This window comes from Cryptotermes secundus, unplaced genomic scaffold (assembly GCF_002891405.2).
Source record: "Cryptotermes secundus unplaced genomic scaffold, Csec_1.0 scaffold708, whole genome shotgun sequence".
Lineage (NCBI taxonomy): Eukaryota > Metazoa > Arthropoda > Insecta > Blattodea > Kalotermitidae > Cryptotermes > Cryptotermes secundus.
Window position 1 is genome coordinate 862,996 of NW_019726238.1, and position 26,647 is coordinate 889,642.

The 26,647-nt window shown below is 42.3% G+C and overlaps 1 protein-coding gene across 4 annotated transcripts in view; it reads right to left on the reverse strand.

Annotated features, from left to right (window-relative positions):
• Window positions 1–26,647, reverse strand: part of LOC111864098 (Down syndrome cell adhesion molecule-like protein Dscam2) — a 368,724-nt gene that overhangs the window by 32,493 nt on the left and 309,584 nt on the right. For all 4 annotated transcript variants that reach the window (XM_033751326.1, XM_023851121.2, XM_033751327.1 and 1 more), the window contains 2 exons: window positions 18,363–18,630; window positions 5,451–5,896 (listed from right to left, as the gene is read on the reverse strand). In XM_033751326.1, coding sequence (XP_033607217.1) covers window positions 5,451–5,896; window positions 18,363–18,630 — 714 coding nt within the window. The remainder of the gene's footprint in view (window positions 1–5,450; window positions 5,897–18,362; window positions 18,631–26,647) is intronic.

The following is a 26,647-nucleotide window of genomic DNA, read 5'->3' on the forward strand; positions in this document are numbered from 1 at the left end:
ACGCAGAAACTGCCTTCTAAAAGAAGCTATCGAAGGAAAGATAGATGGGCGGATAGAAGTGACAAGAAGACGAGGAAGAAGACGTAAGAAGATGCTGGATGACCTTGGGGACAGAAGAGGATACTGTCATTTGAAGGAGAAAGCTCTAGATCGCATTAAGTGGAGGAATTGTTTTGGAAGAGACTGTGGACCTGTCGTCTTGACAGATTACTGATGATGATGATACATATGCTAAATAAAATTAATATTTAATAATTAATAATAATATACCATTAGCAGCACAATAATAATGCCGATGATAACATTGACAATTCAGATCAGTTTTTATGCATTCACATGCTTACATTGTGAAATACGCACGAGCAAGAGAAGGAAAAAATCATACACAGTAGCAAAAGACAAAAGACAAAGAAATCAGCTTATATTGTTCAGGCAATATTCAGAGTTCACGCTAACAATTATGTGACGAGTAAAGAATATATATACTTCCTCATGGAGCCGAGCCCTTCTGGAGGAGCCGCCAATTCTGCAGCTACTCAAGAATTTCCTAGCATTTTATGGAACCCTGAAGGTTCATTACCGTGTTCACAAGAGCCCACCCACCTACTCCTTGGTCTTCCCAGTGGTCTATTTCTTTCTGGCTTCCCCACCAATATCCTATATCCATTTCTCGTCTTCCCCATTCGTGCTACATGCCCTGCTCAACTCATCCTCCTTGACTTGATCATTCTAATTATATATATCCATACTGAATACAAACAATTTTTTAATAAAAAACGGATGACGGTTGGGTTATCAGGATCTCCTCAGCAGGCAGAGCAATGCAAATCTGAAATCTCCACTGGATTGTGGAGTGACCGGGCAACGTGATCTTCTATATGATCCTGTGTATGTCTGTATTTATCCACTGTTCCTGTCACACAGGCCTGTCAGTAATTTATAATGCCATTGTAATTAGACGTAGGCCTGATTCCACGGTCATAGTATTGTTTTTGTTGCTAGTGGGGTGGGACTAAGTCCCTTGTACTGCGGCCACTTCTGGCCTATTGTACCAGCCCCAGATAGGTGAGGGTGATTGTGGAGCAATTGGTGGAATGAAGATTGGCAGGGGAAACCGAAGTACTCGGAGAAAACCTGCCCAGCGCCACTTTGTCCACCACAAATCCCACTTTACCAGACCCGGGATCGAACCCTACGGTCATAGTAGCATGAAATCTTTGCAAAACTATGAAATTGGCAACTAGGCACAGTAAATTTTACTCAGAAAATGCTGCAAAGCAGGAGAGAGAACTGGAATGGAGGGGTGGTGCGATATATATTCTTGTCTGACAGGCTGGTGGGGGGGCACGCCATGGAAGTGGGGTCAGAACAATTCTTGAGGAAATATTTCCGTAACTCAGAAAACTGATGTTCTACTAATGTCTTCATTTTCAGTACTAAGAATTCTCTTTTTAGTAAAAATCTGCAACTTTAATGTGTTTGTTTGCTAAGTTCATCTTCAGGATTTTATCTGGCGTCGGATGACAAATGAATGTGAACTGAGAGGAAGCAGTTGTGGCTCGTTTGTGTGGATTGGCGCGGAATATGTGTAAATTGATAAGACAAGGAAAATTATGGAGAGAATGTTTTCTCTCATGGGGCACGCGGTAGCACTATGCTACAAGCCAGAAGGTCGTGAGTTCAAGTCTAGATGAGGTCATTTGATTTTTTTTTCAATTGAACTAATCCTTCCAGCCGCACTATGTCCCTGGGGTCGCCTGAGCCTCTAACATAAATGAGTACCAGGAATATTCCTGGGGGTAAAGGGCGGCCGGCGCGTAAGGCTGACAACCTTGCCGCCATCTATGAGCCGATTATCTAGAAAATGTGGGAACCTCAACATCTCACAACCCTATGGGCCTCCACGGCCTGTTACAGGAATACCTTTACTTTTTTATGTTTTTATTTTAATATTTTGTACAGATCTGGTTCGATATTTAAAATCTTTGGGTTGGGGCAATTGTCTAATTTGCAACTCATGCACACTGTTTTCACCTACTCACGCTGGTTCTCTCGCGGATCTATTCTTTTTCTTTTCTTCTACCCTGAAGATGGAGGCGATATGTTCCTCTGAAACGTCGGTTAACACAATATCTACACGGCGCCACATCTCAGAAGACCGATTTCTTTATAAGGTCTTTAATCCCCCTTCTCAAGACAGAACAATGATATAGCAGTAATGGTATGATAGTTCTTGCAAGCAGAGAATATGTTAACTTGAAAAAATTGAGGCAGTCACGACTCTAAATATTAAAAGTATGGTCCTCTGAGATATGAAGTCATGAACTTTGGTACAGACGATTCGGAGAGACTTGCTGGCTCCATGTATCAGTTCTACACCGCGTCACTAATTGGACAGTAATCTTAATGCAATGTCATTTACTTACTTAATTAAATACGCTCTTAATGATTAGGAATATACACCGTCGAATGTTGGGCTGACTCGTGAATACTAAAATGGAAAAGGTGTGGCCTAATTAACTCCTGGAATATTCCTAGAGGGACTGAGGAATACCATGAAGAACCCGATTCATGATAACTGATTTCCGTACCAAGATCTGAACCCGCGAACTCCTGAATGCGATGAGAGTGTGCAGATATCTTTCTTATCTTGAAGTTCCGTGAGAATTTACAAAGTACGGTTCCATTTCATACGAGGATGCTTTCCTGAAGACACAGCATAATTCAAGATAAGTTGTCTCATAATTTTAAAACACACAGGTAATTCTTACTGAATTTTTTGGTATCAATGCTGTTTCAAAATTTGTACATAAAGTGGGAGTTCATTAATATTTTTATATCGTACTATTTCAAAATCGCATAACTGAAATTCGCATAAAATGCCCCCGCACTATGTTGTCAGTTAATTGGAAATAACTTCCTGTAAGCTTCAGTAGTACCATGCCACCGGATATATCGATTAAGCAGACGAGGCCTGGACTGGTCTGTGCCCCTCGATTAGTGCGACACGGTTAATAAAGGCCAATTTGTCATAACACAGCACACTGCATGGTCCGTCGTTTAGATAACAGACCCATGAATTGCATATAGATGTTTGCACGAATTGGCCAGTTTATAGCCTACATTACGATCTGTGTGTATCATTCATTCACAATTAACAGTAACTATGTTTCGCTGCATAATGTTTTGGAACGAACAATTCTAACGTAATCAGAAACACTTGGTAGGTCACAGGGATGTTAATTACACTGCAACTTTTAATTGTTAGTGTGATACGCTCTGTAGCATATGGTTATATAAATACCATGTCAAGACAGACTTAAGGCGCGTCCACATTACTCGTGCTCGTGCTCGTGTGACTCGCTATGCTCGCGAGTAATGTGGACGATATGACAAGTCACGAGACAAGAAAATTTTAAATTTTTAATTTAAAAACTATAGCCACTTGAACTCTGAGCTCCGTCCAGGCCGTAGCCAGTCGCTATGTCGACTGCGCTATAATACTGAAAAATATTTAATTTAAAACATTTCTTCTCAAATTTCATCCAGTTTTTTCCCCCCACACAGTATACTCGTGTGTTTCGTGTGGGTCCTAAACTAGTTTCCCTAATACCATACCTTACTGTTCTTTGTAGTGTATACTGTGTTTGTGTCTATGGTCTAGTGGTGAGAGTTCCTGGCTACAGATTCAGAGGTCCCGAGTTCTATTCCTGGCGCTACCAAATTTTATGGGAAATAGTGGGTCTGGAACGGGGTCCACTCAGCCTCGTGAGGATAATTGAGGAGCTATTTCAAGGAAATAGCGGCTTCGGCCTAGAAAGCCGAGATTAACGGCCGCGGGAATTCGTTGCGCTGACCACGCGACACCCTCTATCCGCCAAAGTTGGCACTAACTTCGCCGACAAGCGGCGGTCGCTCGGTGGGTATACTTCGCTTATCGACTACGGGCCAAGGAGTTACGGTATCAGGAACTGAATTTTAAGTACTAGTATTATGGATTTCAGTCTTCAAGCGTGTAAGAGCACGGTAACAAAGAAACACTGGCTGTGGTGTGAGAACTGTACGACAATAAACGTTACTATCTAAAATGAGAAACAAGCAATAACGCTGTATTCTGTAATTACATTTGTGCAGACGCTAGAGCGCTAGGACTGTGAATAGTAACACGAAAAACTGTACAGTGTATTATATTTATGCTGCTCGTTACTTTAGCTTAAACTCATTCGTACATTTCAATGAATATTCCGAACTCATGCGTCTACATTCCATTAAGTATCCATGAAAAAATACGAATTCGAAGACAAAATTTGCTCCAAGTAGGAGGGTTTAAGAAAGGCCTGGAACTAGTTTTATCCATGATAGTAAATACATTCGGAAACAATGTCTGAAATTTAGGCGGACGAAAGTGGCAAGGGGAGAAATAACATTCAGTTTATGGAGAACTCACAGCTCAATGACGGGATATAGAATTATTTAGAAAGGCACTGTGCTTAATCTCTGCTTCTGGGTCCACCAAAGCGACCTCGCTTGCCATGAAGTTTCACTAGTTCTGATCAGTGACTTCAGTTATTTCAGTTATTCAGTATTGAGGGGGTGGGTTTCCCCATGCACCGCGACTGATAGTCTATTGTACGTTCCCCTTTTAATTTCTACTGTCACCATCCCCTACCGGTACTGGTGCTCGCTATCAGCCCCTTTCTGCCAGCGAGGTTTGTACCCTCTACTTGGCAGTGGTATCTAATAGTTAGTCCCTTTCTGTCAGAGAGGTCGTCCCTCCTCTGGCAGTGGTACCTAATACTTCCCCATCTACCGGAGACATTGGAAACTACTTGGGCGGGAAACTTTTTGGCCTAATTTAGCTCAGAGGTCTCCTAGAGACATGAGGTTCTTTTACGTGCCGTAAAGCTACGACACGGGACCCACGGCTTAAAGTCCCTCCCGGAGGACTTGTTCCCTGAATTTTTCCGCCCTTAAAAATTCCACTACCTCCGCCGGGTTTTTGAAACCGCGTACCTTGAATCATGAGGTGGGAACGTCTAAGTAGTTTGCAGAACATTTAAACTATGCCTAATTCTTCATGCAAAATTTTCGGGCTTTATACATTGCAGAATTTAGTCAGGTCACATTCTTTGCAAAAATTTTTAAGCTCAAAATTATCATGCTATTCTCTGCGTCATAAACACGTGAATCTATGTTTCGCTTATTCATCTCCGCCTTTAAGGCAACTGAAAAGTGTTGAGAATCACTATTTAATTTAAAATCTAGTAGGTGGTTCCCCCAAAACGTGCGTAAACACCTACCAAATGATCCAGTGTCATAAATCAGGAAATCAAAAGCTGAATAGTTGCCTCAAATTTTATGTGACATTAACATTCAGAAAAGACGCAACTTTGAAAACAGAGAACGGTGTATCAGGTTCATTTCAAATTTGTAAAAGAAATTGTACCTACCTCCAAGTCGAAGCTCTGCTGTGCCTTGGGCGACATCTTGTTCATTCTTCACGAAGCACTGATATATTCCCTGATCATCCCTCGTGACAGAAGGCAGTCGCAGCAACTCCCTCGCCATTCCCGTCTGCACTGCAGGACCTGAGAGCGGTAGGCCATCTTTGAACCAGAGGAGTGTAACAATGGGATGTCCTGCAGCAGTGCAAGAGAAATGTGCTGGCTGTCCGAGCGCCGCGGTGTGGAGGGCAGGCGAAACCCGTGCCGATAGTGGCGACGTCACCAGAAGGTTTATCTCCATCCGCGAACTGCCCGCTGAGTTGCTTGCCACACAGAGGTAGCGCCCGGAATCGTGGGGTCGAGGCCGGGGCAGAACGAAGAGGCCCCCGCCTCCGGTCGTGTACCGCTGATCGTCGCCAGGCTCCGGTAGAGGTGAGCCACCCACTTCCCACCTCAAGAGACCAACCACGTCACGTTACAAATGTGCTAATTAGTCACGAAGGATTATCAGCAGGCCACACTACCATACATAATGCAGCTACCGTCACTAACAGGAAAGCATAAATGAGATTACAGAAGAGTGGCAGCGGTAAGGGAGCACGGGATAACACCCTCTTAGTAATGCGGGACACAGGAGTAATAACAACAGGGATCATAACAAAGTAATCCAGGTTAAGTGGGACCGCTATAATGCGCCCTCAGGCTACGAATGGGTTGGGCGGACTCCACACGGGGAAGGGTAGCTGCAAATATACTGAATAAGCAGTCTCGGATAGCCAACAAGGGATGGACCTGCTGCATAGGAATAGGACAGGGGGTTAACAGAAAACTATGTTATGAAATGTAAGATTTGAGGCTTTCACGGCGGTGACTATGAAGAAAGCAGTCTTCTGGGATTTGGCACCGTGTATATGTGGTGTTAACCGACGTTTCGGAGGAACGTATCGCCTCCATCTTCAGGGTAGAAGAAAAAATATAAGAAATCTGCAAGCGAAGAGACCGTGAGAACAGGTAAAAGCAGACTGTGTTGGAAATATACACAGCTACACATACCCTGAAGATGGAGGCGATACGTTCCTCCGAAACGTCGGTTAACACCACATATACACGGTGCCAAATCCCAGAAGACTGCTTTCTTTATGTTATGAAATGCTGCACAACGCCTCCGGGTAGTTCTTATGGATACGGGGATGAAGGGTCCGGTTGAATAAAGAGCGGAAGATTTCTCGAATAGGTGAGCGAATGTTGGCGGCTGATGGAGGGCTAACTCCACTTAGTTACTAATTAATAAGTTATTAATAATATAGTGAAAATATCATTATTATTGATAATGTTATTATACTACAGGCCAGGTCGAGATGTTCATGCATATGAGAAGACAATGTTTAAAACCAAGCTATATATAGGAAGTGATGATGTGGACTGGTTTCAACTGGGTTCTTGGAAACACGTTAATGAAACCTCGGGTTGCGTAAAAGTGAAGAATTTCTTTAGAAGCTAAGCTAATATTAGATTCTGAAATATAATTTTTGTATGGATTTATTATTATTGTTATGTTATATTCAAACTGATAATTTTTTCTCAAGTATTATTTGATTTTAGAATGATTAAGGTTTAAAAAACTTCGTTCCAGACGGTTGAAGTAAACACTTTATTTCTTTGTAATGTTTCTAAAGGAAGAACAGAGTCTAACTCTACCATGGACACCGTCAGCCATCATGCACCCAGCAAATTAATTAGGGACTTTTCATATTTACCGTGAACAACAGTGTAAGCTCCAATCCTTCGGCTAGGTATGTCAGAGCTGTTAATAGCGCGTCAGTATCTCAGTGCTTTTAACAGGGATACGGTTTCTCTGGGGATACATTTTCCTTGTATAATCTTGGCTATTTTTCTTTTTTCTCCTCGTAATTTCTTGCATTTATTACAAATTTTAATGTTTGAATGCAACAGACCCATACTATTGAAAAACATTAAATTAAATATAAATAAATAAATAAATAAATTAAATATAAATTGAACTATTATTATTTTTTTTCCCTTGGCACTACAGCCCCAGTGGGTCTAGGCCTACCTCCTTGAACTTCTCCGTTCACTTCGGTTTTTCTAGATCTTAAACACTCGGTAGGACTCCTTGGGCGGGTGATCAGCTCGTCTCAAGGCCTCTACCTGTACACAAACACAGAAAAGCGCCCTGAGTGGGCTCGGCTACTGTGACCGGCGTTTGCTTAATTACATGCACTAATTTGTTTTCTTCCAATATTCACCTTTAATTACCGAAGTGAACGGAAGTTCATGGAGGTAGGCCTAGGCCCACTGGGGCTGTAGTGCCAAGGAAAAAAAAAAATCAACTTTAATTACTCTTTGACTTTATGTTGTTTGTCCAGTATGCAACTACTTCTGTCTACACCCTGCTGAGTCTGTAATTGGCCTTGTGGCTGTTGGCTCAGCACATAAATGATATGGAAGTGAATTATTATTATTATTATTATTATTATTAACTTATGTTTAATTTCAGGTGATATAATTGATTTTGAAATTACCTTGTCTGTTTTTGACTGCATGTTTGTGTTTGTTGTCGCTGTTTTGTATTCGTGCCGACTTTGTTAACTGGCCCCTGGATACCGAGTCCAGCGCGGAATCAATAAAGACCCATCATTCGCGTAATGTTATGAACTCATCGGAATATCTTTCTTAAGAATCTAGTGTTGTTACAGGTACGCGCCATAACTCAAGCGGTTAGTTGCTGGCTTCCCGGGTTCGATCCCGGGTCTGGCCAAGTGGGATTTGTGGTGAACAAAGTTGCGCTGTGGCAGGTTTTCTCCGAGTACTTCGGTTTCCCTTGCCAATCTTCATTCCACCAATTGCTCCACAATCACCCTCACCTATCATCTGGGGCTGGTACAATAGGCCAGAAGTGGCCGCAGTACAAGGGACTTAGTCCCACCCCACTAGCAATAAAAAAAAAGTGTCGCTACAAAAAGGATGAAAGTCCTGAGCCAGACCAATCCAATCCATACCATCCCATCCTATCTAAGATCCATTTTAATATTGTCCACCCACCTACCCCTTGGTCTTCCCGGTGATCTCTTTCCTTCTGGCTTTCCCACCAACATCTTAGATGCATACCTCATCTCCCCCATTCGTGCTACATGACCTGCCCACCTCATACTCCTTGACTTGATCATTCTAATTATACTTGGAGAAGAGTACAAGTTATGAAGCTCCTCATTATGCAGTTTTCTCCAACCTCCTGTCACTTCATCTCTCTTCGGTCAAAATATTCTCCTCAACACCCTCAGTAATATTATAACTTAAATTAAAATCATACAACTAAATCCATACAACAGAGTCTTACTTCAGAACCTGCGACCTCGGTAGTCTAGGGGTAACGTTCCCACCTCATGACTCAAGGAGGTACGCGGGTTCAAACCCGGCGGAGGTAGTGGAATTTTTAAGGGCGGAAAAAATCAGGGAGGGACTTTAAGCCGTGTGTCCCGTGTCGTAGATTTACGGCACGTAAAAGAACCTCATGCCTCTAGGAGACCTCTGAGCTAAATTACAGTCCCTTTCCCGCCCAAGTAGTCTCCAATGCCTCTGGTGGATGGGGGAAGCATCCAGGCACCGAAGGCCGACCTCGTTGGCTCTACGGGGGCTGATGGCACGCACCGTTACCGGTAGGGTATGGCGATAGTAGAAATTAAAGGGGGACGCACAATGGACCAACAACTGGTCTAAGTGCATGGGGAAACCCACCCCCTCTCATAATACGAATACGAAAACTTCAGAAGCTGACAGTCGCTCAGCTAATTAACTGATACCTCCAATGCTACGATACTGAATGGTGAATTAACTTTCCCACAAGCAATCAACTCCAAATCCTACTTGGGCTGTACTAATCAAATCACTGCCGATCACAGTGACCCGCGGGTTAAGGTATGAACTGTTCACACGAACCTTGGGGTCGTGAGTTGGAATCCCACTCAAGACATAGATATGTGTGTGTTTATTCTGTGTGTAGGTAGCTGCCTTGCGACCGGCTGATCCCCCGCCAAGGAGTCCTACCGACTTTGTATAGGATTAAGAAACTGAAAAGTGGTGAAGGTCCAATAAAGGGTTCTAGATAAGATTTGTTTTAGGGCAGAAATATTTTTGTTAACAAAGTAATGTTTTTTTATACGACATTTAGTGCCCATTGACTAGAAAGTGTGTAATCTTGTAGAGAGTAACATTTCTTTATTTGTCGGAGGCTGAAAATGAGAAATGGGACATCTAACGTCATATTCATTACAAGCGACCAACATAGAAGCCATATCCAAGTCATAACGTGGAACGATCCTTCGCAGCGATGTCTGTTAACGTCATTTTTATAACCCTTGAGATGTTGCGGTTACGAGCTGCAACCGCCGTCGAGGCGTCACTCCGTAACCTCTCTGCGCATGTCTGATTCTGGTATTTCCCATCATGTCCAAAATAAGTGCTTTATGACACCGAAAGAAGTGCTGTATGTTGTGATATTATTCGAAACCTCGTATATTTACTATCTGACACTGAGATCTCTTTTTCGTAAAAGAGTACACATGAAATTTAAAGTGAAATCCATTAAATTCGGAGATTTTGATAACTATAAAATGAAGTCCCCGAAGTGAAATTAATATTGTGGTCTTCTGGGTTATCATAGGCTTCCGTCCCCCGTGTGAGTACCAGAGTTCCAGAGAACTAAAATTTTTCCATCTTCAGGGTAGAGGATTGAGAACATATGTTCCTCCGAAACCTTGGTACTCAACTTGTACATTACAGCATGATGAAGTAACCCTGAAAACCACAATACGAAAATTTCACCGTCGCGAAAGATCTGAACCACATATCTTAAAGAGAAATTGGCAGTGAAGTACAGTTTTGAATATTGAATCAACTCCTTTCGAATCCTTGACCGTAAATCGAGAAAACGGGCATGATTTTTAGAATCTGAATACAAATTTCGGAATGTCATTTCAAAGTTGATTACGACCATATTTTATCAGGCTTCTTCCCGCAGTGAAGGAAGTGTTTATGTATAAAGTACTCTTAAGGTTCAAGGCTTAATAAGTGAAGTTGGCCATTGTTTATTTTTCTGTGTGCCCGAGATGGGATGGGGGATCCAGCATAAAGAGAAGTCCCTTAATGTAATTTTATGGCATAACAGAAGTTATTACTGGCTGGACAAACATTTACAATGGCGGAAACACATATGTACCATATGGATTTCAGGGGGAATGCCGTTTGAAAACAGTCACTTTGAATTCTAAGCAGAAAATGGGAGGATAATATTAAACTATTTGTGAAGGAAATGTGAATACACGAATCGAATTGACGTATGTATAACTAAGAACCGTAGCCACTGGCGAGATTTCAGTTAGAGTTAAGCCTTTTGGTCCGATCTCCATAGCTGCGCTGTGTAAAGCGCGTAGTAGCTTCGACAGCTCTAACACTGAGATCGTGGGTTCGAATCTCATCCGGGACATAGATATCTTGTTGTACTCCAGATGGGGGTCAATGACTATACTCATCCCCTATCGGGCATCTGTGGATATCTCTTACTCCGTGCAGTGAGGTAAAACTGGCCTAAGGGACCCAAAAAGACTTAGTATCTAAAAAAATACTTACTTACTCATGGAGCTGAGCCCTTCTGGAGGAGCTGCCAATTCTGCAGCTACTCAAGAATTTCCCAGTATTTTATGGAACCCGAAGGTTCATTACCGTCTTCAGAACAGCCCTTCACTGGTACCTATCCTGAGCCAGATCAATCCAACCCATACCATCCCATCCTATCTCTGTAAGATCCATTTTAATATTGTCCACCCACACACGCCTTGGTCTTTCCTTCTGGCTTTCCCACCAATATTCTATATGCATTCCTTGTCTCCCCTATTCGTGCTACATGACCTGCCCACCTCATCCTCCTTGACTTGATCATTCTAATTATACTTGGAGAAGAGTACAAGTTATGAAGCTCCTCATTATGCAGTTTTCTCCAACCTCCTGTCACTTCATCTCTCTTCAGTCCAAATATTCTCCTCAACACCCTGTTCTCAAACACCATCAGTCTATGTTCCTCCCTTAATGTCAGAGACGAAATTTCACACCCATACAGAACCACAGGCAAAATTATAGTTTTGTATATTCTAATTTTTATGTTTTTGGAGAGCAGACGAGAAAAACACATACAACATAAATAAATATATAATTAAAACGACAATTACATGCACACAACCTATTAACACACATACAATCTCTGGTTACAAACGTTGCATAAACCTCTTAAAATTTACTACTAAACCTACATGCACAAACCAAATGTTTATATCCTAACCATCATCGAACCAGGATCCGTCAGTAGAAGAGAGAGGGGTACGTATCTCGGCTAGCGGGCTACATCATCAGCTCAGACAAGCCTTAAGGATCACTCTTCTTCATGTAAATCTACAGATGTTCTGCTTATGTGCACATTATGCATTGCGGGACTGGTGAAGAAAGCGAGGGTAGATCATTTATAGAAGTTAAACACATGTTTAAACGGAACAAAACAAAACAATCCACAAGCAGTTTTCCCTTAAGTTTATTGTCAAGTGTCAGTGGCTAGACATGAATTTTGGACTGATAATTGGATGTTATGTATACTTACAAATAATAATTACAAATGATTATAATGCTATCACTAGTTTATACTCTGTACAAATCACTAGAATTACAGCGCACACAAAGCCTTCTGTTTCTTATTCTGTCTTCACCAGTCGTTGCTAGATAGCGGCTGCTAACGATTGTGATTCCTTGCGGCCAATTACGAAATTCCACTGCCCACTTGTAACTTACGACTGCTAACCGCCAACTCCGACATCTAACTGATTATTGTATCCTGTTGGTCCTCGCTATGAAGCCTCAGCGCGGACCATAAAGAAAACGCAGCTTCCAACATTTCCTTTATTGTTGCGAGTTGATATGTTGCTGCTGAAACGAGTTCACTCAGCCGTTCTCTAGCAATGACCGCCTCTTCTTGTTCCACTATTTGGACTTTCATCAGTCATGTCACATTATTTTCACATAACTATATTATGAGTATAATGTAAATGCACGTAGAAGGGCGTTTTATTTGTTGTGTTTGCAACTGAATATCTTGCTGAGGATCGGTTTTGAACTGTTATCGAGCCAGATCGGGCTCGCTGACCAGCTTTTTCATTCCTCTGCTGTAGAAGATACGAACCACTAGGCCTACGATAAATTTAACCGATAACATCAGACCTCTGTGCCTCTCGGCTATGTTCTGAATTCACGTTTCGGTATTATAGCAGTTAATCACAAATTAATTCTCTCTAATCGAACAGTTACCACAGTTATCTCTGCCTCGGGTGGCAGGTCTGTACGTCACGGAATATATGTGTACGTATTTCATATATAACAAAACTATCTGATTATTTTGAACGTACATTTCTCACTAAAATTATATTAGCCTTTGGTCGTGAAATCGGCCCTGAATATCAGTCTGAGTGTCTGGGTCTCTTGAATCTTAAGCTAACTTCGTCACAGGTGATTTATAAAAAGGGGGAGTCGATTTGTTATTCGAATCGATATATAAAAATAAATAAGGAGTATTGTAACATGGTGCTTAAAATATTTCTGTGTTAGGTTCGTAAATTAGATAATTATCGCCAACAGCAAAATTATACAAAATACATAATCAACGGACCATCAGCATGTCCTTGAACGGTGGGCTTATTCGTGAATATTAAATACAAAATCTTAAGTGCCTCACTGCTAGCAACCTTCACACAGCGGCTCCTAGCATCGGCTACTGAAATCTAGCTTCTGCAGTAATGATTTGTTATAAGTGCGTAGGTTGGCAACAGTGTTATAATTATTTGTCGTTACGAGGTACGAGGCAAGTGCTCAATAAATCAACTTATCCAATGAAAAACTTTGCCTCCTGTGAAGACTTGGATATTGGTGCGACGACAACATTTAAATGAGTGTTAAAGAAAGGGGACATGAGGTGTGGGCCCACGATAGGGGGAGATCACGGACGAATTTGGTTTTTATGAAACACTGGGAATTCCTTGACTAGCCGAATGATAACTACATTGATAAGGTTTCTGCTGGATGAAATTAAGCAATATATTACTAATATCAGAAAAAATAAACGGGAAGATAAACATGATACAATTATCTTCAAACATTTCTAACCCTCGCTGAAGGCAGCAGAAGAAAAAAGAATTAATTACTGCGACAATCTGGAAGGAGGAAAGGGCGGGTGGTGTAAAAATTGGAACAGTCGTTTATTTTAATTGCCCTGTCAGGTAGTTAATTACTGATCATATTATATTTCCCAGCGGAAAGGATTTCTGATATTTTCTACAGCAAGCAAAATGTATATAATTTCGTGAAATGGGAAGTCTACATATCAAAGTAAAATTCTACTGGAAATTACACGGCGTAGCGGTCGACAAAAGCAGAGAGTTTGACTTTGGATTAAAATGGCGTCAAGAAGTGACCTACGCATAAAATGACCACTTTAACATAAAGAGTAATACTTCAAAGATTTGTGGTAACTATATGTGCCGCATAGTCTAGCATTTAAAAATTACGCATTTTGGCTATATAGTATATTTATGGGATTTGAGAGATTCTTAGAATACACAAATATTAATTCTTTAAACAGTTTTAATTAATTTGTCTTTGTGACGAAGACGCAGTGTGTTTTCTGTAATGCAGGAAATTAATTTTTAAATATTATTTAGACGAATTTCTGGCTTCAAATAATTATATAGTGCAAATGCCTATTCTTCTTCCGATTTTACTTAAAATAAATAAATAATTTATTTAATCATTGTGACAGTATTACGAATATATTTTACGTTGTTGGTGATCTGACTTTAATTGGATAGACTTGAAATGATTCTGACGATGGTGTACATTGTACTTCTTTTGGCTTGTTTTGGACTTCATCCATCGTCTGGTATGTAAAAGACCACGACGTTTCGGAGACTGGATCACTGGCCCACTGATTGAGACTAGCTCTTTCTAACGGGCCCAACTGAGTAGGTTTATCCTTCCCTACCCACCTGAAGACGGAGACAGATCCAGTCTCCGAAACGTCGTGGTCTTTTGTCTTTTACATACCAGATGATGGATGAAGTCCAAAATAAGCCAAAAGAATTACATCAATTTAATTGGGTTAAAATTACCATAATACTCAAATAAAAGCATGTACAGTATGGAAGACAAAAATGGCGTTTAAAAATCTAAGAAAATGCCTACTGAGAATGGAAACAAATCTTCATATGACGCCAAATATTTATTTAAATATCCTCTGTATTTACGAAAGAATTGATAGTTACGCCCGAAAACACAACTGCACCCTCAAACATACAAAACTCCGTGGTTTTAGTCCTCAAACGAACTATACCGACCGAGCGACCGACGCTTGTCGGCGGAGTCAGTGTCAAATTTAGCGGACAGAGGGTGCCGCGTGGTCAGCGCAACGAATCCGCACGGCCGTTAATTTCGGTTTTCTAGACCGGAGCCGCTATTTCCTTGAAACAGCTCCTCAATTATCCTCACGAGGCTGAGTGGACCACGTTCCAGACCCACTACTTCTCAGAAAAAAAATCTGGTAGCGCCAGGAATCGAACCCCGGCCTCTGGATGTGTAGCCAGGAACGGTGACCACTAGACCACACTCTCAGTGTCCGTAATTCTCCACAGTTTGTGGCACTATGTAACATGAACGGCAGATTCATACAGTTAAATAAAAGACATTAAGAAACATTTTCATGTCTGCAGTGGCTACTATTCAGAACAGGGTAAACTACTCGACCTTTTCCTGTGGAACAAGACTCTACCTAAGTACAGAGTCCGTTTAGTAAAACTATGAAACCAATTATCACTGTACTTGTAGTAGATGGAAACACTGAACACAATGGCATTTCAACAGCTAGCCTTTGCGGATTTCACTCCAAGTGTCTAGAAGTAAACAAGAATAATGTGTATTTCTGACTGCAATATTACTGCTAGTCTCAAGTCGTCAGAAAGTTAGAAATTAGAAGAAAATTGTGGCTTGACAGAGCAGGTTAAGTACAGAGTCGGCCTCTTGCCTTCGATAATCAACGAAAATAATTTATTTGTAAGACTTGAAATGTTCACAGTGGTCATTAAGAAGCCCCCTAAATTGTGACGCTAAGCGGTTCGGAAGTTCACTTACGTTTCGAAGAAACTTAATGACTCCATCGTCAGGTTAGAAAATGAACTCTGACAAGTAATTTGCAAAGAGCAGGCGCAAGCAGAACGGCTACCATGCTCTCTGTCTCATTCTTGCTCATTACTTGTTCGGCTTACTCTTCAGCCCCCAAAATGGAGACAATACTTTCGTCCGAAACGTCGGTGAACTTCTACCGGACATCACAGGACATCACAATCCCGAAAATAGAAATCATCTTGTTTATTTATAACTCTTATTAATTAAGTAACTTTATCTCTGACATTAAGGGAGGAACATAGACTGAGGGTGTTTGAGAACAGGGTGCTGAGGAGAATATTTGGACCGAAGAGAGATGAAGTGACAGGAGGTTGGAGAAAACTGCATAATGAGGAGCTTCATAACTTGTACTCTTCTCCAAATGTAATTACAATCATGAAGTCAAGGAGGATGAGGTGGGCAGGGCATGTAGCACGAATAGGGGAGACGGGGAATGCGTATAGGATATTGGTGGGAAAGCCAGAAGGAAAGAGACCACTGGGAAGACCAAGGCGTAGGTGGGTGAACAATATTAAAATGGATCTTAGAGGGATAGGATGGGATGGTATGGATTGGATTGATCTGGCTCAGGATAGGAACCAATGGAGGGCTCTTGTGAACACGGTAATGAACCTTCGGGTTATAAAATGCTGGGAAATTCTTGAGTAGCTGCAGATTTGGCTTCTCCTCAAGAAGGGCTCAGCCCCATAAGTAAGTATTAATGGAGTTTTCGTTAACTCAAATATATATTGCGTTGAACTGCTGGATGGGATTCAATAACGAATGTGAAAGGAGCTGAAAAGAAGTGGTCGAGGCCTAACATAAGCTACTCTTTAGACACTGCCTTGAACTGAGGCGAACGACGAGTAACCTCTGTCAGGACAGACAGCATTCTGGCCGAAACCCAGATCGAACATACAGTAACTTTACCCCTTCGGCCAGCTTGCTCGGTGAAATTGCATGAAACTTGTCAGGAGGTTTGATTAATTAATTTAAACCACAAATCCTGCAAATGAGTAGAACACGCTTTGTCCCGTCTACCTTTAACCCACAGAGTTCTATCAACATATTGTATCGGTTTTCGATCTGCGGTCTTCCATTGTGTTCCACGCCTCTATCCATTCTCTTGGTGTACGGCTCGCTCATGGGATAATGGGGGTACCCGGTATTCTCTGTGAAACACTTCTGCATATGTTTCCTTTATGTCCTTGAGGTATATCGTGAGTGCTACCTCACATGATACTCTCATGATCAACAAAACGTTTTCACTTATCTCATAAATTCTCACGTCCATCAGCAAAATTTCAGTACAATTATCCACGAAGAGGAAAAATCGAAAGGGTGCAGTTGACAGTATAATTATACCGAGCCTCCTAGGGCGCCAGATTTAACCCCAGTGGACTTCTTCTTGTGGGGTTATGTGAAGAACAGTGTCTACCGGGTTAAGATCAACGAGCTTCAACACCCGAAAGCCTGCATAAGGGCCGCTGTGGCTACGGTAACACCAAACATGCTTCAAGTCTGGATACTTTCGTGCCATCAAGGGAGCCCACATTGAAATTTATTGAGAAAGTTATATACTCAGAAAACACTTTGATAGTTTCCCTTTGTAATGGTGTAACCCATTAATGTGTATAATAAAAGCTTTCTGAGATATAACGATTTTATTTTAGGTACCTTTCATCCGGACATTCTTTATATAAATATCACCATAGTTCGGTGTCCTCAATGACAAACTGACAGTGACTTAGCTGCTCACAGTTTGAACAAGACGGTTCAGCGCCGTGTTCAGAAGAGCCTACAACTGGTCTCTGTCCCGTGCCAAGTGACTCCAGACCACAATGCTGTTTCTCTGAGACAGCTGTCAGCTCTCCTATGGCTACATCGTGGTGCCTGCCCCACAGAGGCCGTCCTTCTGCATATCATGTGATGACGACAAACTGCGAAGCTCGTCAGCCTGCACTTCCCTCCAACCTTCCCTTCTGCCCTCTTCTTACTTCGTACTTTCGGATATTCCCCTCAGCACGGCGTTCTCGAACACGAGCAACCCATACTTTCTTCCTCTTACCATTTCTCCTCTAATGACATATGAAGTTGTTATCAGCACGACAGCGTAGTTGGTTAGGGCACTATGCTCCAAACCGGAAGGTCGGGGGTTCGATTCCTGATGCGGTCATTATATTTTTCAATTGATCTAATCCTTCCAGCCGCACTATGGCCCTCGGTTCGACTCAGCCTCTAACAGAAATTGGTACCAGGAATGTAAGTTTTGAGGTTTTCACGGCGATGACTATGAAGAAAGTCGTCTTCTGGGATTTGGCGCCGTGTATTCTTTGTTTTAGCCGACGTTTCGGAGGAACATATCGCCTCCATCTTCAGGGCAGTAGCTACTGCTCTCTGCATTTGCAAGCCAATTCACCTGCCCTGAAGATGGAGGCGATATGTTCCTCCGAAACGTCGGCTAAAACAGAATACACGGCGCCAAATCCCAGAAGGCGACTTCTTGGTACCAGGAATGTTCCTAGGGGGTAAAGGCCGGCCGGCGCGTAAGGCCTTTTACAAGGATACCTTTACTTTTTTAATTTACTATAACTTGACATATAACTAATACATCCTTTTAGTGAGGATGCATGCCATAAAGACCTGTAGTACCTGTATTCTGGAGGAGGATGTCCCTCGGCAATGCACGGGAGTACCACAAGCTCGTCGCGCCGTGCTTCGATGCTGACAGAGCGATCCGTGAACTGCGGTAGCGTAACCGTACGCGCTTCAGTCACCGTGATCCTAGCCACTCCGGTGCTCACCCTGGTCTCTCCGGACAGCCGATGTGTAACCCGACACTGGTAGGTCGAGTAGCTATCGGAATTCCCAACGTTTAGTACTATCAGCTCTCCAGTTGGCAGCATGTGGAATTTGCCATCTGTAAACATATCAATTCAGATTCTGCAGTCTTGCGGGAAGTTTAGTTTCATCCCACATTATACATTACAACATAATTTATTGTATTTTTACGTCAAGTATTTTATATAATTAATATTATTGTTTCCAATTTTACTAATACTGGAGTTCAGTGGTGTATATTGTATGTTAGCCATGTATTTGACTGATGATGGCAATTAATAGCCGAAACATGTAGCACAGCCAAAACTAGCCACTGACCTCGATATATGTTTTGTGACGGTTTTAATAAAGAAGTTGTAAATTCTGTTGTTGCTCTTGTGTTCGTTGTCGCGGCAACGTTTCTGCCGAGCCGTTGCCTGGCAACGATATATATATATATATATAGAGTGATGGGAGGAATATGTGGAGTACGGTGTTGAGATAGACTCAGGTGCCATAGCATATTTTATAAATATTAGTTCAGCCATTGAAAAGTTGATGTGGGGGGATACACAGACAGCATGGAGATCACATAAGCCTACTTTCTTCTTTTCAAAATAAGGAAAGTAGGCTAATAAAAATAATATTGGCTTATTAAACTGAGAACTGCTTCCATTGCACTTCTTTGACACAGTCAACACTGCTATAAATGTTAATAAGTTTAACATCTTCTGCGGAGTGTTTCCGTATACTTTTCGAGATAAGTTTCGCCAGAATACTGGTATCTATTTAGCAGACTACATTGCCTATATCCCAGGCGACAGCAGCCTCAATATTGCCCTCTCTATTAACATCAACCATCACTGTAATGAAATGGATCCTAGAATTGGCAAAAGATGGAACGAAAGAGTAATTTTACTGGTATCATAAAACTGGAAACTGCTTTATCACAAGGGATCGGGGTCTCTGAGAAACGGATCTCGTTCATGGTTAGATTGTAGTAGGAAACCGATGCAGTGGCGTGTAATACAGTATCTGTTTTCTGCGAGACTAAACATGAAAATCGCTTCATTTGTGGGTATGCGTTTTACTGTAAACTGCAGCTAATCCTCATGTTAAATTTTCCGCTTGACATAATTATAATGACTCAAGGTTTTGAAAAAGAAAATGTAGTGTATAGAGGGACACGCGGTAGCGTAGTTGGTTGAGGCACTATGCTACAAGCCGGAAGGTCGCGGGTTCGATTCCCGAAAGGTCATTGGATATTTTCAATTGACGTAAACTTTCCAGCCGCACTATGGCCCTGGGGTTGAATCAGCCTCTAACAGAAATGAGTACCAGGAATATTCCTGAGGGTAAAGGGCGGCCGGCGCGTAAGGCTGACGACCTTACTGCCATCTATGAGCCTCCACGGCCTGTTACAGGGATATATTTACTTACTTTTGTTTTCGGGAAGTAAGTTCTGCCCTCTCGCATAGACAACCAAATCTGTTTATTAATTTCCCATACGTTCTTTTTTTTCCCTCGGCACTACAGCCCCGGTGGGCTTAGGCCTACCTCCATGAACTTCTCCGTTCATTTCGGTTTTCTCTAGGTCTTAAGACATTCGGTAGGACTCCTTGGGCGGGTGATCAGCTCGCCGCAAGGCCTATATCTGTACACAAACACAGAAAAACGCACATACACAAACTAAACATCCATGCCCTGAGTGGGATTCGAACCCACGATCCCGGTTTCCAAGCGAGAGAAGACAGTACGGGCCATAGACCGCTCGGCTACCGTGACCGGCCATATATTCTTTTACAAAGTTATATTCCGCGAACTGTGATTTTCAAAGCGTAAGGATTCGACAATGAAGAAAGGGCAGTACAGCTGATCGGCTGCTCTGCAGAGTTATATAGCGGTCCAGGTACACGAGTAGCGTCAGATGAAAGGAGAGGAAGTTTGTAAATGATGGACGAACAGGAGTGTGGGAGGAAGCATTCATGACGTATTCCAGGATATTATCCCGGCGTTCGCTCGGAGGGATTAACGATATTAACGAAGATAAGCGTGAACGGCAGTCTTACCGTCCGGTGTTCCAGCCAGCAGCCACTACAGAGTCAGAAGCACTGTTGCACCTAGACCTACATAAGCCGGACAAGCACTGCCATCAAGGCAGGCGTAGTTACAAAACTGCCCTTATTAACTTCACCCCATATCGCTTTGTAACAATTCAACAAGCCCTAAACGAATTTCTATTAAATTTTAAATTGAGGAATATGACTAACATTATTGACATGCAGAATTACTGGGTTTTTGGACTTCTTCCATCGAACAGAAGAATAGAGGACACGACGTTTCGGAAACTAGATCTGTTTCCGTCTTCAAGTGAGAAAGGAAGACACCTACTCAGTTGGGTCTCTCAGAAAGAGCTAATCTCAACGGTCTTCTCTTGTAATTCCTGTTTTCTCTCTTATTTCTCGATTGATTATAGACGTGTGTGATCATTGGCTTCGGCCGCTTTAACCCCCGGAAAATTCCTAGATACCCATTGTGTGGGAAGCTGGGTATATTCCACAACAGTGACGAAAATGAAATTTTCTGACTGAACCTGGAATCGAACCACAAACGTCCAGCTCGTATCAAGCTGACTGAACCATGCCGGTCATAAGAACCGGTAACCTGTACATTGTTAATAATTTCCTAGGCACTGAAGAGTGAAAGTGGATTCAAACCCTAGGGTTCTATAATGCTACTTGCTTGAACACACTAAAACTCTGCATTCTCTCCACAAAGTGTATTTGTATGTTTAGAGTAGCTCTTACAATAAGCAACGTCTGTTTCCTTAAGCAGCATTAACTGGTCGATATTCGCAGCGGAGAATATGTTTCCTGTGAGGTACGGACCGAAGTGATTAAGGGGTTACAGAGGCGACTGTCAGTAGAAGCGATGCGGACATTTATGAATTCATAACAAACAATACTTCGTGACCAGCACTGGTTTTAAAATGCCTAATAATCTGTTGTTGACAGGTATAATTCTGCAAGATTTATCGTTATTTTCGGGTCCGATAATTCTATGACTCTTCTGCCGAATTCGTGCATACGTTTTAATACTTTATATCTGCTTACTTTCATTCCCTGTGCTGCCAGATTTCGTTTCTCGAAAATGTAGGCCTAATAGTTCATATCTACACGACTGTAGTGACATTAAAGCTGGAATAAAACTGTTCTTAGCATTTGAGTGGCTTAATTATCCCCAAAATTTCATTTTATGTCTAGTGACTTAAACTGGTGCTGTAATTTATGTACTCACATACCAGTAAATAGGTATTATGTACATTATGTGTACACCTATGTGTACTGGAGCCGGTCACGGTAGCCGAGCGGTCTAAGGCATGTACTGTCTTCGCTCGCTTGGAAACCGGGATCGTGGGTTCGAATCCCACTCAGGGCATGGATGTCTAGTTTGTGTGCGTTTTTCTGTGTTTGTGTACAGGTAGAGGCCTTGCGACGAGCTGATCACCCGCCCAAGGAGTCCTACCGAATGTGTAAGATCTAGAAAAACCGAAGTGAACGGAGAAGTTCATGGAGGCAGGCCTAGGCCCACTGGGGCTGTAGTGCCAAGAAAAAAAAATGTGTATTGGAAAGCGGCTCTTGGAGGGTAATATTTCTGGAGCATATAAATGACATCCCCTCTACAAGGATCTGGCGTTGAGAATGCGAGAAACATTACGTTCACGTACACAGTGACAAATCCTAAACCTCTGGAGGAAAGAAATTCCCACTTTCCTTACTGAAAAGATGTCTCCTTTTGTTATACTTTCCGCGACTGAATGTTGGCACAAAGGTAGTCTTGGTATATTAACTTATAGCATAAAGTTAACACTGTTAGTGGCTGGACCGGAGATGCAATAGGATATGTGTTACTAGCCAATGATCGAACAATCAGGTGGTTTTAGAATTACATGAAGTGTATTGCAGGTTCTCAAGGGACTCTTTAGTCCGCGATTTGATTCTTATACACATACGCAACAGCACGCGGGCTTAGTATAATGCATTCATTGAATAAAAAGGAGGAAGATGTTTGCATAAACACGGGCGCTCCGACACTTCCTTCACAAGCAATGTTAATCAGAACAAAATACAATTTTTACTGCACATAAATTTCATTGAACTTCATAAAACTACCAATGCATCAACTTCTGATAGAACCGAAATATTCTGGCCTTACAGGAACGAAAAAAAATGAGATTTCAATTTTAGAATCATACGATGTGGAGAAGAGAAAATTCTTGATCCAACAGGGACCCGAACTCCGACCCCTCGGTCGTCCAGCCCATAGCCTGTCGCTATACCAACTGAGCTATCCCGGCTTCTCATTGCTTATATGCCCTAACTTTATTATTGTGTTGCTGTATGAAACTTTGATACGTTTATTCTATTATGTGTATAGACAATTATCTGCTACAGAATTCTATAAGGCATCTCCGCACCATTAGTAACATTACTCGCGAAAAGAATTTCAGTCGCTTTATTCTGTTATAGGAAGAGCAGGAACCATTGTCTTTATAGGAATTCTTTTCTTGTATTTACCCACATAACTAAAGGTAGGAAGATTTTTGCTGTATTACCTGTAAGAGTCTGTATATAAAAAGCTTAATTTAGCTATTCTATCTTTATACATTGTGGCATGTAAATCCGTTGCTAGGCAACAGCCGCAAAATAAGCAACTGTAAAACAGCCGTTTCTAAGTAACGGCTCCACCAATAGATATGAGTGCAACAAATTCACTGTAACAGATTTGTTTCGTGAGTCTAAAAGGGCTTGACGCCAAGTCGAACCGATTGGCAGTAAACCGCTAGTCGTAAAGTGACTCTGACTCTGGAGACAGAGTTAGTGTCAAGTTAACCGACAGACCGACCGAGAAAGTCAGTCAATCGAGAAGGAGTCTGCAGACAGTCAGTCAGTTGGTTGGTGAGTTTGTAAATTTAGTTAGTTAACCTCTGGTGTTCAGTCGTTGTGAGAAGCTCGTTCCTGAGGCCAGGAAAAATTAGGAAACGCAGAGGAAGGGGAACACCCGCCGTTGGAAGCCGCTACCGAGCAACAGCTAGTGAAGACTGTAACAGACTGAGAAGCCCTAGTGTGTCCTATCATATGTGCCTGTACAGTCGACAGCAAGCGTGATCAGCAACACCCCCCCCCAAAGGGTCCCTCGGAATGCTACAATAGTGCCACATATTAGGAGTTTGCAATTGGCTTCAGATTTTATGATCTAATTTATTGGGCCTTTATGCAATTGTTACATTTACCAAATCAGTATCTTCGACTGGAAAATCTCGATTTTTGCCCACATTACACTAACCCACTACTCCTGGAAGTCCAAGTCCAAGTCACATTGCGACTGACGGTCAGTCAGTCAGTCACTCAGTCTTGGTGTCGAGCCTCATCTGGGGCTCATGACCAGATATTTATTACTGTTTTGCATTTACGGTCTTGTTTTTGTGGGGCGTCCTCTATGACGAGAGGACGGGTCTGCCTTTTGTATATGGTGCTGGTCCTTGCCAGTGCAGTCTTTCTCGGGTCTTAGTCCCTTGGGACTCGAGACCATATTTTACTGTCTCAGATCTGAGACTTCTCTTTTCGTCGCCTCCCACGACTCAACTCCTGTGGCCTGTCTATTCCTGAAAACAGAGTTACTCACTGTTACATAGCCTCGGGTCTGACCTCAAAGAAAACACGTCCATTGCCTAGCAATAGATATCTATTATCGCGTATTCGCTGGAAAATATTTACCGAGCAACTGGCTGTTTACCAAGAGCCTGTTTCTGCGGGAAAGTGTTTATCGAGCCGTTGCCTAGTAATGGGTCTATACGTCACAATATATATAGTGTAAAGATGAAACAAACTGAAATGAATAGTGGGATACCATTTCATAGGGATTTATGTCGGTTCGGACCAAACATGTATCTCTAAAATTTGTACTTTAAATTCTCCTACTTTGGTGTCAGTAAGGTTTACCAGTTTTAGTACTCAGACCAGTAGCTTTATGGCTCACATGTTGGAATGCCGATCAGATGGAAAGACTGAACCATACGATAATATAGAACCAGTAACGAAGCAAAGCCACCTCTCCAGGTTTGATTGAATCTGTAATTACACGGCTGATATCAAAAGGTATATGTGAACTAAGTAGGCGTGTGCCGACCAATACACACACACAAATCACAAACATGTGAATGTGCACAGTAAACTATTTCTTTATCTCCCCTTTTAAAGATTTATCAATGGTCTGATTCTAGTATTTTCCATAGAATAATTTTGGAAAAAGTCGTTGATGTTTTATGGAGAATATTGACTATATTTTCTTTAAAAATCGCGCAACGAATGTATATTAACGATTTTACAGAATGACGTAATTACGTGGTTGCTGAACAAATTGAAACATGACATAATGGCAGCATTTCCCTTTGTGTTCTGTTATGGACTAAAAGAATGCAGCCTTGCTCCAGGTCTTCATCAGTATTTTATATTTCATTTATTACACAATGTTCTCTGTCGTACAAATGCACATTTTCTTTGGGAATTCATGAAGAGCATTAATTTCTTCAGCGCAATCTAGCACTTATTTTCTACTGTATATTCTCATTGACCGCCTCTGTGGTCTAGTGGTCAGAGTTCCCGGCTACAGACCCAGAGGTCCGGGTCTGGGACGGGGTCCACTCTGCCTCGTGAAGAAAACTGAGGAGATATTTCAAGGAAATAGCGGCTCCGGTTTAGAAAAACGAAATTATCGGTTGTGGGGGGACGTGCCATAGCTCAAGCGGTTAGTCGCTGGTTTCCCACCGCGGCGGTCTGGGTTCGATCCCGGGTCTGGTCAAGTGGGATTTGTGGTGTACAAAGTGGCGCTGGGGCGGGTTTTCTCCTACTACGTCGGTCTCCCTTACCAATTTCATTCCATAAAATTATCCATCATCATATTCACCCAGGGTAGGCTACAATAGGCCAATCAGTGGTGGCCGTGCCGAGTGGACCCAGTTGGACTCCACCCTCCGCTAAGCAAATTTGAAGAAAAAAAACGGTTGTGGGGATTCGTTGCGCTGACCACGCAACACCCTCTATCCGCTAAAGTTAGCACTAACTTCGCCGACAAGCGGCGGTCTCTCGGTCGGTATAGTTCGCTTGCGGAATGAAACCACGATTTTTTTTTCATATATTCCCATTAAAATGTCTAAATAAAGTGCTTCTTACACGCACTTAAATAGAGCACCAAACAAATTTATTTATAATAAATAGATATTTCACAATTTTGATTTTTGTGCTGCAAAATGATTGCATAGGAGAAGCTTCAGTAAGATAATACTTTAAGAGTTACGTGGGGAAAATGTTAAGTGCAATATCAGCATTAGCTGAAGCGAATATAAGAAAATGTTGGGCAAACTTAACTAGGAAAAAGATTTAATTGGCAAAAAGAGACAAGGAAGGAGTTTAATATACGGGTACACTAAAACGAGAGACAGTCACTGAAGCCGTTGCCGTTAACTGCAAAGCCAGGGGATGAATAATTGCAAGAATTCGGGAGGGTGAGGCGTTGACGGAGGCGAGGGAGACAGAACCTGGCACAGCTACTGGGTCCATGTTCGGTGGTTCGGGGGTGGGGGTGGGTGTAGGTTTAGTGTGACAGCCTGGGCTCACGAGGGACAAAGGCGAGCGATGAGGGGGGCGAACCTGTGCATGCTAATTAGGTTAAAAGCCGATTTTGAACTGAGGGTCGGTGCAGACTGGAAACGTAGCCCAGACCAGCCCTGCCCGGCCCGATGCTTACACAGGGATGGGCACCTGCAAACACAATTACTGCTCGGCAGTTCTTCTCTTCTCCTTGACAAGAGAACAGTGGCTTTGTCGTAGAAGTAATTCTAAGCATCGCAGTGCCAATAAATGGAAACACAAGTGACTTGATCCCATATAGAGTTCCCATTAAACAGACTGCCGGTTCAGCATTGCTCCCAGCAGCAACTGCAATGAGGTCACATTGAGGTGGGGGAGCACAATTTTTTCCATCCATCCAGTCATCCACCCACCCACCCATCCATCCATCCATCCTTCCCCCATCCATCCATCTATCCTTCCCCATCC